The 10,789-nt window shown below is 37.3% G+C and overlaps 3 protein-coding genes across 7 annotated transcripts; 1 reads left to right on the top strand and 2 right to left on the bottom strand.

Moving 5' to 3' along the window:
* Positions 1-2,194: 2,194 nt before the first annotated feature.
* On the top strand, positions 2,195-4,139 carry LOC106296425 (exosome complex component RRP41-like). 2 transcript variants are annotated; one of them, XM_013732557.1, is made up of 11 exons: positions 2,195-2,285; positions 2,436-2,528; positions 2,615-2,661; positions 2,751-2,811; positions 2,897-2,935; positions 3,028-3,092; positions 3,180-3,258; positions 3,340-3,376; positions 3,447-3,649; positions 3,740-3,829; positions 3,924-4,139. In XM_013732557.1, exons 2-11 carry the CDS (start codon positions 2,475-2,477, stop codon positions 3,969-3,971), a joined length of 723 nt encoding a protein of 240 aa, XP_013588011.1. In that variant the 5' UTR covers positions 2,195-2,285; positions 2,436-2,474; the 3' UTR covers positions 3,972-4,139. The 2 variants fall into 2 exon arrangements, with proteins under 2 accessions (XP_013588011.1, XP_013588012.1); XM_013732558.1 differs by having other exon boundaries at positions 2,219-2,285; positions 2,463-2,528.
* Positions 4,140-4,146: 7 nt separating this feature from the next.
* LOC106296424 (putative glucose-6-phosphate 1-epimerase) lies at positions 4,147-6,577 on the bottom strand. Its single transcript, XM_013732556.1, has 8 exons — positions 5,836-6,577; positions 5,661-5,735; positions 5,529-5,585; positions 5,280-5,443; positions 5,052-5,186; positions 4,863-4,965; positions 4,674-4,773; positions 4,147-4,581 (listed from the first exon to the last, which is right to left on the bottom strand). The coding sequence occupies exons 1-8, from the start codon at positions 5,944-5,946 to the stop codon at positions 4,373-4,375; spliced, it is 954 nt and encodes a 317-aa protein (XP_013588010.1). The 5' UTR covers positions 5,947-6,577; the 3' UTR covers positions 4,147-4,372.
* Positions 6,578-8,252: 1,675 nt separating this feature from the next.
* LOC106300339 (BTB/POZ domain-containing protein POB1) lies at positions 8,253-10,789 on the bottom strand. Of its 4 annotated transcripts, XM_013736460.1 has the most exons (7): positions 10,423-10,788; positions 10,201-10,335; positions 10,002-10,123; positions 9,849-9,912; positions 9,451-9,730; positions 8,577-9,386; positions 8,253-8,486 (listed from the first exon to the last, which is right to left on the bottom strand). In XM_013736460.1, the coding sequence occupies exons 1-7, from the start codon at positions 10,673-10,675 to the stop codon at positions 8,471-8,473; spliced, it is 1,680 nt and encodes a 559-aa protein (XP_013591914.1). In that variant the 5' UTR covers positions 10,676-10,788; the 3' UTR covers positions 8,253-8,470. The 4 variants fall into 4 exon arrangements, with proteins under 4 accessions (XP_013591914.1, XP_013591912.1, XP_013591915.1 ...); XM_013736458.1 differs by having other exon boundaries at positions 8,253-9,386; positions 10,423-10,789; XM_013736461.1 differs by having other exon boundaries at positions 8,253-9,386; positions 10,234-10,335; positions 10,423-10,789.

Raw genomic sequence — 10,789 nt, 5'->3', positions numbered from 1 at the left:
ATTATGGTTTATAAACCGAAAGAGATGTTAAACCGGAAAATTACATCGGTCTTTGTATTAGGGAAATTAACGCGGTTCGTGACCCATTGGGGACTCCAAAACGGCTTTCCGCATCTCAGATTGAGACGTTATATCTCTGACACGTGTTAGTTACCGTATCGAGAGTGGAGCTTTTGTCCTACCTTCATAACTTGGTCTCCAAGCCATTTTAAGTCTTCCACGCCAATAACTCATGCGCCAGTGTGTGGGACCTTCTCGTGTGAGATTGGTCACGAGGATGTCACTCACCAATAAATTTTAATGCTAATGACTAATGAGTGTTCGAATGGAGGAGTGGGACAAGTCCCGCAGTGCATTCATCAATTATAAGTATCTTATAAAACATTTACAGGTATTTCGGCCGATCCTATAACATCTAAGATATTTGTTTAGATATCTAAGTGTCATTTTTATTGTTTTAATATATGATCTATAGTTTTAAACTGATTTTGTCATTCATAAGTTACAATAAATTATTTGATATGGTTTTCTCCTGCATGATCTGCTTGATCTGCACTTGTCCTGCTTGATCTGCATGATCTGCTTGATCTGTCCTGCTTGAACTACTTTTACCATTCGAAGCCTGAGTCTATTGATGTGTTTAAAAAGAGAGTAATGGTAGTAGTCTCGTGTCAATTTGAAACGTCATTTTAAAATTGTTTGAACCAATGATCTTTCGCTTGGAGGGCAAGTCACTGCCACCCTCTAATATTTACTAATGTCTCTTGTCGGAAACAGGAAAAAAAGTAAACTACATTAGATTTTCCTTTAAGTTTAGAATTTTTAAATGAGCTTTGACTAGAATTGGTCGGGGAAAACAGAATCAGTAGAAAAAGAAGGTTCATAATCTAATTGATAAAATTACAAATTAAATTAACTTAATTACTAAACAATAGTAATATTCTACTACTTACATTACATGCGATTTCAAATTCTTTTGTCTGTTTTATAGTTGGTGTTCGTCTTGTACTCCTGGCAAAGATCAATACAATATAACACAGCCAAATGATATAATATGGAACAATAAATTGCATGGCGTTCGTTAGGACTCGTGTCTTGAAATCTCATTTTGTGTGCTTTTTCTGCATATACAGAGGAAGGAGAAAACTTTATTAATTATTCCATCATCCTCTGTCACGAGCCCGTCATTTACATAAGTAATATGGTATACCACTTTCATTTCAACATCTGCAGGCAGCAGCAGCACACACGCATATGTCCCTGACACGTTGATATCAATATCATTATTATTAGCAACGAAGCTATATACCCCCAAGACATAGACCATATGCTAAATAAAAGCTAAGTCGTTATTCAAACAGAGTCTTGATGGATTCAGTCTAACACCATAGTGAAGTAGCAGAACAATTTCTTATAAAATCGATTAATTCCCAGGCAAGTATGTAGCTGCAAACCGGGGCTTCTAGCTCTAGTGTTAAAAGGTTTACAGCTGTGAGTACTGTCACCTGGGTTCGAATTTCGGCCACTGGGAATTAACATTTCGGCATCGCCAGGGACAGGGGACCGACACGTGGCAACACGTGACTAGTCTGGATCATTTCTGTGAGGCCAGGATACCTCTGTATAATTCAAAAAAAAAAGTATGTAGCTACAACTACAACGAAACGGTCCTTAATTAGCTCCCAAACACTCTGTTTTAACACTTTTTGGGGGATGATTGATAATAGTCTCATAGAGATCGTATAATACAAAGGAAGGCTCAACGTAGGGCCAGCCAATACGGCCCCGCATGAGGGGTAAGAGCCCAATACCATATTTACCATTGTTTTACACAAATACCCTTAAAATATCAATTAATGCACAAAATAAACCCAAAAGCCTTATTCATAGGGGTTATTGGTTGTTGTATTTTAATGGATTTGAAAATCCTAACTAAATCTAGTGTTATTGGTTCTATGATTTTAAAATTTGTATTAAAATCATGTGTTATTGGTTTAATGATTCATAAATTCTATATCAAATCAATTGTTATTCAATCCTATGGATTTACTAAATATATTTAATTTTATAATAGATTTGAATGAATTTGTTTGGATTTTTTAGTTAAAAATACGAACACTCAGATGTGAGGGAGAACCTCCGCATTTGCATATTTTGTTTTTATAAATCAAACAAAATATATAAACCATATTAGGTTTCGTTTCACGCATTCAGAGTTCGATCCCTCCTCTCGTCGACGCCGTCCAAAAATCTCCGCCGTATCATCGCCGCAAATTTCCGTTAAGGTATTATAACTTTCGTCTCTTTATCTCTCCTCTTCTTTCAGTTTTTTCTTTTTGTTCTCTGCTTTTGGAAAACAGAAAGCTCTCGAACTTTGTTCTGTCTCAGTCTCTCAGTGATTTTAACAGAAAGTTTCGAACTTTGTTCTGTATCAGTCTTTTCAGTGATATCTCTCGATTCAGAGTTCACAAGGAATGGAATATATAAACCCTGAAGGTCTTCGATTAGATGGTCGCCGATTCAATGAGGTATCTTTCCATCTCTGTTCCTTGTCTTTTTTGTTAACAGCCCTTCACAAGTCAATATCTCTTATGCTTTGATTCTTTTGTAATAGATGAGGCAAATCTTAGCTGAAGTTGGAGTGGTTTCCAAGGCTGACGGGTAAGCACAATCCTCATCTCTGTTCTAACTTGGCACTTACTTACACGAATATAAAAACTCCAACTTTCTGTTTTTCTTTCTTGTCTCAGCTCTGCTGTTTTCGAGATGGGTAATACCAAAGTTATTGCAGCTGTTTATGGCCCTAGAGAGGTATTCATTTCTCCATGATTGATTGATGATTGCCCTTTTATTGTATCAGTCTGTGAATTAAGATTATGTGTCTTTGCTCTCTTAGATTCAAAACAAGAGCCAACAAAAGAATGGTCATGCATTGGTATGTGTATATGTTTTTGATCTTCTTGTGTATATTTTTCCTCTTAGCATAAAGCTTTGTGAATTTTAAATGCTTCTCTGTAATTTTGGTAGGTGCTTTGTGAGTATAGTATGGCTCATTTTAGTACCGGTGATCGCAGAAGACAGAAGAACGACAGGTTTACACACTTACTACATATCTAAAACACTCCAACTTGTTGTTGCAATTAATCATAACTTGAATTGTGTGTGTTATGTATGGCCAGGCGATCAACAGAGCTATCTCTTGTCATCCGTCAGACAATGGAAGCTTGCATATTAACGGAACTATTACCTCATTCTCAGGTTTACCTCTATATATATATTTCATGGTATGAATCTGTAGCCAATCCTATTGAGTCCTGATGGATTGTTTCTTTTGTGCAGATTGACATTTTCCTTCAGGTCCTACAAGCTGATGGAGGTAGCTGTGAAACCCTCTTTGTTTCTTAATCTCTGGATCTGTTTCATTAATGTTATGTTGTGGTAATCAGGAACAAGATCAGCTTGTATCAATGCTGCCACTCTAGCTCTTGCAGACGCTGGAATTCCATTGCGTGATCTCGCTGTTTCCTGTAGTGCTGGGTACTTAAACAGCACTCCACTTCTTGATCTCAACTATGTGGAAGATAGCGCTGGAGGAGCTGATGTAACTGTCGGCATTCTACCTAAACTAGACAAAGTGACACTCCTTCAGGTTTCATCTCTCTCATATCATCACACTTCTCTTACATCCGCAATCAAATTTGATTTGCTGACGGTTTATGTATCGGTTCAAAATGTGTAGATGGATGCAAAGTTACCGATGGAAACATTTGAAACGGTCTTTGCGTTGGCTTCTGAAGGCTGCAAGGCGATTGCAGAGAGAGTACGCGAGGTAAACAAATGGTGTTCTGAATCTTTTCCCCCCCATCGAAGAGCATTGTTTTTGTTTCTAAATCTTTGGTTCTGCTTTTTATTTTATTTTGAAGGTACTTCAAGAAAACACCAAACAGCTAGAGTATCGCCGAGCTGCATAAACTTCAGAGCTTTCTAGCTAAGATTAAAACGATTATGTACCAAGATTTTTGTCAATTGAGTTCGTTAACTTTTGCTGCTAGTAACGCAAACTCAAAGTTAGTATGTTTTGGTTAATATGTGAATCTGAAAGCTAAGACTGAACACCTAATGTTTCATCTATTCATACACTAGCCATTGCCAAGAGAAAAAAACATAGGCTTTTTGTTTGTCACTACTACATCAAGTCTGGTCTGAGAATCACCAGCTTATAAACAACCCTACTGAGAAATGAGAGAACAAACAAGCAACTAAACTAGAAACAGCGAAGACTATGCTTTCCATTGTTGCAGTACCAAAAAACTGCAGAGACCTTTGCAATGGAATAAACATAATATTCTTTAAGGATGAGATTCTAAAAGAATCAGAATCCTTTGCTCTGGAGTTCAAGTTGATCAAAGCAGAAACTGGATTTAACAGCAGTTAACATAAGCTTGCCGGTCCATTCTTCTCCTGGCTTCAAAGTGATTGGTCTCTCTAGTGCTGCACCGTCCACACAAAGCATGCTTTTGTACTCCTCGTCCCCAAAATCAGCCATGGTTTTCGATTTCTTCTCCCATGGATTCCATACCACTGCAACAACATCACCATCATAACTAATGAAACCCATATCATGTAAAGAAAAAGCTAGTAATGAAAAAACAAGATGCTATCTGATTCATTACCGGTGTCTGGAAGTCCTTCCTTTCCGATAACATATGTTCTTTTCCGTTCATGGTCGAGAACCGCTACCACTTTGGGAGATCTAAGGTAAGTCCTGTCCATCTGAAACCAAAAGAGAAACATTCTGTTGTGAGTTATAACCGAAAAGATACTTGTTCTTAGCTATCAATGTTTTGCATGATCATCTTTACCTCAGATTCAAAGGTTATTGCGTCGCCTTGTTCAGTCAAAAGCTCTCTTTTGCTGAGGTTGTCTAAGTAGTCCAGTGTCTCTAACCCTTCAACCCTCACTTCACTGTTGAACCCAAAAAAAAAGAAATATGAATGATTTCACCAAACACAGAGAATCTTTTGCTGTCTTTTATAAAGAGTAGAAAGTACCTTATGTCTGAGACAGAGAGGTAAGTATGATAAGCGAATGAGAAGCTAAAGGGCTTGCCATTGATGTTTCTAACCCGAGAAATCAATGTTAAGTCTCCATCTATGGCAAGTGAAACCCTGAGACGGAACTCAAAACTGCAAATGGAAACAACATACACACATAGAGAGTAATCAGAATATCTGTAAAGAGAAAGAACATTAAAAAGCCAAATGATGATGCTTTTTTACCTGTGAGGCCATTGCTTCAAGTCCTCTTCTGATGATTTGAGAAGAAGATCAACAAAAGATTTTCCAAAGGACTCGTTTGAGGCAAGGGGAGGTGGGTTCTCATCGATAACCCAGATTTTGTTTCTTGCAAACCCATGTTGATCCAGTGATCCACAATCTCCAAACTTCAATCACACACACAAACAAAGTCAATTAAAATGTTTCAAAAAAAAAAAAGAAAAGATACAACAATGAGAGCATTAAAGTTACCTGAGGATAGCAAATCTGGATCCCTCCACGCATTGATTTTGGGTGTTTGAAGATGGCCTAGACAAGTTTACATAGTTAAAAATCAAATCTTTATGCTTCTTTCTTTGATGGGTTTGGTCTACAATCACATACCTTGTTGCTAGTGAAAAGGAGCTCTTCGCCTTGGTCATTCCTCCACGATATCACTTGTCCTCCATGTAAGCTAATCTGCAAAATCAAACCCACAACACATTGATCTTAAAAATCTCAACTTTGAGAGAGAGAGAGAGAGACAGAGGAAGAGGTTGAAGAAGGAAAAAGCTGAAACCTTTGCTGAAGCTCCGTGTGGGTTACGGAGAAGGACTTGGTCAATGCCATTCCAGTCTTTGGTAATCTCAGTAGCTGCTTTATCATCCCACACTGCTGCGTAATGACCCATTTCTTCTTCTCCCTCTCTCGCTCAGAAATTTTCAACCCTTTACTTGTTCTAAATTTGAAAATCTCAAGAATTTTCCGACAAGTTGTGTCTGAATCCACAGCCCAAAGAAAGGAGCAAGACGACAAAAGAGCTTTTTTCTTTCACAGAAAACTCATGACCACGAGGTCCCACGACTGTGATTAGATCTGGAAATCTACTGTTTTGCTCTCATTAAGTACTCTCCACTCAAAGCAAAATTAAAAATTAAAAAAAAAGGATAGAGAGAAGAAGGCAACAACACTTGGCGATAGAATGAGCAAAACACCCATCTTAGATTTGTATTAGTAATTATCACCACCATTGGTTAATATCATCTTTTTATATTATAATAATATGGGATAATGTAAATAAATTTTCAGGGTTTAGCTTTATATGGTATAAAGCAAAAAAATAAAAGTTTGAGGAAAGTGATGAAATCCAATAAAAGAAAAAAAAACGCCAAGAACAGATTAAGGAAACACTTTCATGAACTTGAGAGTTAATAGAAGATAAGTAAGAGAAGAGGAGAGAGAGATCTATGACGGGGTTTATAGAAATCTTCAGGAGGAGGAGGCTACGTGCATTGCTTCACATAGACATGTCGGAAACAGAAATGAACTTTCCTCAATACATAGAAGAACGTTTTTTATAATCATCTTATATATTAAAATAGAAGTCATACCCTTGATTCATGTGTGAATTTTTTAAAAATAGACATAATAGACATATTCCTAAAAAATCATGTTACATTTAATCTCTACTCTGATCATTTAAATTTTGGGCATACCAGAAATTTTTATTAAGCTATCAATAATTGAATTTAAAGAATAGATGATCCATTGGATTTATAGATAATATAAATTAAATAGATATAATTTAATATTGTAATATTATACCTTCATATGTTAAATATTTAAATATTTGTCGATGTTAACTTTTAAAATTATAAATATTTTTTTTAAAATAATAAAAATCATATTATCTAACAATGATCAATCTTTACTACCTTAAACCAATGAAAACAAAATTTAAACTATATAGTTTATTTTAAAAATTAAACAAAAACTAAATTTTTAATTATTTACTCGATAATATAAATCTATGAAGCGAAAAGTTTAATTTTTTAAAAACTTTCTAAATTTGTGAAATGTTACAATATATTTGAATATGACAATAAAACAATATTTTACTAATCTTTATATATATAGTTACGATTTTAATAATGAAATAATAAACCGAAAGTATATATATAGAAGAAGATACAAATACATGTGAAAGTTTAAAATAATCTATTCAATGAAAAAAATATACCGTAAACTTATTATGTTTTAAAAATTGATAGTTCACATATATTATAATATATATCAATTTAGAATTGAAAACAAAATATTTATATTAAAATAAATGAAAATAAAAACCCATGCGGTTACGCGGATCGAGATCTAGTATCATATTAATTGAGCATTATTATATAGTGTTAAACACCATTTATGTGTGTTAATAATGTCCAGCCTGTCTTTTAATTAAATAGGAAGATACATACAAACATAATTTTTGAGGTTAGAGGAGACGAATGATACCATAATTTGCGGCCAGATTCTTTGGTTCATGCACGAGGATAGTCGGAGAGCAAGAAACCAAAAAAAAACTATTGATATTTCTCTAGCAACAGTCGATGACACCGTACCACGTGTGCGGTATCTAATCACCGGTCAGTTCTTCTATTTGTACTTATTTGAGAGAATTTTTAAAACGTCCAAACATGAACAAAACGCATGGCTCATATGGAGAATCAGGTCTGTTCCAATCCTAAGTAGATACTTAAATTACTCTTATCCAAAGTGATATGACCTCACCTACTTCGTAATGTATGTTACGTTTTTGTTTTGGTTCAAAATGAGTCATGTATATTCTTCATGTTTATATAAAAAAACAAAATGTTGTTATTGTCACAAACTAACAAAGCTAATAATAACTTTTATTTAGGGACAGTCACATTAAGACATTTTCAAACAAGATAATTAAAATACATTTATGTTCTTAATAGTTCTAACTATTTAAACAATAATATAAAATGGTAAATCGATATTTTGTATGTGACAAAAAAGGTGTTAAAACAATGATAATTGAAATGTTGAATCCGTCTTGAAAAAAATAATTGAAATGTTGAATCATGCAATGGTTGCAAGTCCCATTGGGCTCTCTCTGTTAGGTTCCAACCCTCTCTTCCTTACATTAGCAAACGAGCCTCGTCCACTAAAGAGAGTTATGAAGACTGAAGACGCAAATTGCATAGAAGAACCAGCTTTACTATTTAATATTGCACATTATTTTTTGCTGTGTCACAACTTCGTTCATAATACAAATCAAACCCTAACAATCTTACTGAAAAGTCATTTACTAAAACCATGCCAAGAGTAAAGCGTCAAGGCATGTACATCCTTCTTAAACGTCCCTCGTTCTAGAAAAGTTTCTTTAGAACCTTAAAGACTCTTTATAAAGCTCTCTACTCTTCGTCAAGCCTTACATAAGAAACAAGAGTTGGTTAGAGAGAAAAAGACAACAAGTAGCTAAGATAAGAAAAAGGTCACTGAGGAGGAGGATCATTAGACCTTTTGATGGTAAGCTCAGCTCTGAGATGGAGTATGCCATTGATGAAGTAAAGACTATCCTCCGCAATAAAAGACGTCCATGGGATCCCAAACAAGTTCCTGTACCCAACTGCTTTCCCTCCTGTGAACGTGTAGTTCCCTTTGTACTTGCTTATGAACTCCTCCGATGGCTTCGACCTCGCCGAGAACTCGTAGTCCACTCCAAAACTCACCGACCCTTTCTCCTGCATCCCGAGAAACAATCCAAAACAGTGGAAAGAGCTCTGCTGGTCCATGTTGCAGTGCGCCGAGAGGAAAAAGCCTTGACCGCCTAAGTGAAAGGCCTGCGAATAGACTCTCCCCGAGGGGAACAGCCCTGCGCATTCTTCTCTTTTAAGGTCTAGGTAGACCACGCACTGCGGCCTAGGAAGCTCGAACTCGACGACTTTAACCGGTCTGTATTTGTAAGCTCTTTCTATGAGGCGTCGGTTCACGGAGGCTGATTCTTCCGCGGCTAGGCTGCGTTGCCTGTGTGGGGCTTCCGCCTTGAAGAAAAGAGCTTCTAGAACGAGCTTTGATGCTATCTCGTGGTCGAAGTCGCTGCAAGTCAGCACCTTCTTCAGCTTTCTGCATGTCATAAATGGGAAGCGGATGGATAGCGCGAGGCGTGACCCGAGAATCTCTCTTCGCTCCTCCAACGAAGGGTACTGCGCTCTTGCCCATTTCAAGATGAAATCATAAACCGCATCCTCTGATGCAATCTGGAGATCGTCACTTGATAAAATCGCCTCGATTCCTGCCAATGGTAGAGACATAACCTCCTCCTGAAACCTGAAAAAGAAGAGTACGAATCAACCCACTCATCATCATTGTTGTGTCGTTTTGAGGGTCTTACTTGGTAATATCCTTGTAGCGGGCAGCAAGGAACTGTTTTGCAGCATCGGTTAAAGGCTGAACAGCTTTAGCCATCAGAACACTAGAGGGTAGCTCGAGATAGAGCAGCGCAGACTCGGGAGTCATAGGCATACTGCGGAGAAGCCTGCTGCAGTACCTCATGCAAGAGGCAACCTCAAATTTATCAGCAGCCATGAGCACATCTAACAAAGCAGGTGCTGTGGCCACAGATACCACGTTGCTGTACATGAAGTTTAAAAGCTCCATCAAAGCAGCTTCCTCTGCCATACAAACAACAAAGCAACAAATGTAACCTATTTGTGTCTAGTCCTGTCAAAGATACAAAGCTAAGGATAAACTAAACTCACATTGAGATATGCACACATGAATAAACATTACCTGAAGCATTGATTCGAAGAGTGACATGCCTTTGGTCAGATTCCCTCATGCCATTGGAGAACAACTAAAACATTTTCAGAAGAAAAAAAAGTGAGAGACACACACACATGGACAAGACACTAGAATCAAAAGAAGGATTGATTGATTGATAACCTTGTAAAAGAAAGGGCTTTTGGCAGCTAAGATAGGAGAGCTAATATGAAGTTCAATAACCCTAACAACTTTAGAACAATCCATCCCCCAGCTTGGCTCACTACTTGTATCCTCTTCATCACCTATTAAACCAAAACCCCATAAGCTTCCACTTCTTCTAACTATACTGGTCAAAAAGGATGTTAGCTTTAGTACTTACTACCTGATAAAGCCTCTTCAATCATTGCCTCACCTTCATCATCAAGATTATCACCACCAGGACACCCATCCATATCAGGCTGCTCATCCGTCAAAATCTGCTCCTCAGGACACGCCACGATGTCCGAAATAGTAACTGCCAAAATTCAAACACAAACGTTAAGAGATTGTATAAAAAGGGCTTCTCTTTTCTAGAAAAAGGGTAAAAAGGTAAATATATTACCAGATTCCTTTTTGATATCTTCTCTTCTCCTCTTGCGATGACGAGCCCAATCGGCGATGCTCGTGCATCCCTCAACGTCTGACCTGGAATCAGATGGATTACCCATGATCTCGATCCGGAGCAATCGATCGGAGAAGTTGCTGTCGTTGAAGGCGAATCCGAAGTCGCCTTCGGAGGAGGAGCCGTGACGGGAGAAATCGGAGTCCATCTGGGTTTTGGGGTCGAAGAGATCCGTGTTTTCACCACCTCTCATAACCCTCTAACAGAGGAATCCGTGAAAGGGTGAGATGAAATGAAGAAACTTGATGATCGTAGACGAAGTTAGAAAGAGAGAGAGACGAAAGGATACGAGAGGAGGAGACTATTC

The sequence above is a fragment of the Brassica oleracea genome, chromosome C6, assembly GCF_000695525.1.
Source record: "Brassica oleracea var. oleracea cultivar TO1000 chromosome C6, BOL, whole genome shotgun sequence".
Taxonomy (NCBI): domain Eukaryota; kingdom Viridiplantae; phylum Streptophyta; class Magnoliopsida; order Brassicales; family Brassicaceae; genus Brassica; species Brassica oleracea.
This window is presented reverse-complemented; position numbering and strand designations above follow the sequence as displayed.

Bases quoted from the DNA above. Each gene is read 5' to 3' on its own strand.
- LOC106296425 (XM_013732557.1), top strand. From the start codon at position 2,475: ATGGAATATATAAACCCTGAAGGTCTTCGATTAGATGGTCGCCGATTC. The intron at 2,936-3,027 runs GTATGTGTATAT...TAATTTTGGTAG, and splicing joins AAAAGAATGGTCATGCATTG to GTGCTTTGTGAGTATAGTAT. The intron at 3,093-3,179 runs GTTTACACACTT...ATGTATGGCCAG, and splicing joins AGAAGACAGAAGAACGACAG to GCGATCAACAGAGCTATCTC.
- LOC106296424 (XM_013732556.1), bottom strand. From the start codon at position 5,946: ATGGGTCATTACGCAGCAGTGTGGGATGATAAAGCAGCTACTGAGATT. The intron at 5,736-5,835 runs GTTTCAGCTTTT...TTGATTTTGCAG, and splicing joins CACACGGAGCTTCAGCAAAG to ATTAGCTTACATGGAGGACA. The intron at 4,582-4,673 runs GTAATGAATCAG...ATGTTGTTGCAG, and splicing joins GGAAGGACTTCCAGACACCG to TGGTATGGAATCCATGGGAG.
- LOC106300339 (XM_013736458.1), bottom strand. From the start codon at position 10,675: ATGAGAGGTGGTGAAAACACGGATCTCTTCGACCCCAAAACCCAGATG. The intron at 10,124-10,200 runs GTAAGTACTAAA...TTGGTTTAATAG, and splicing joins TGAAGAGGCTTTATCAGGTA to GTGATGAAGAGGATACAAGT. The intron at 9,731-9,848 runs GTAATGTTTATT...TTTGTATGGCAG, and splicing joins TCTTCGAATCAATGCTTCAG to AGGAAGCTGCTTTGATGGAG.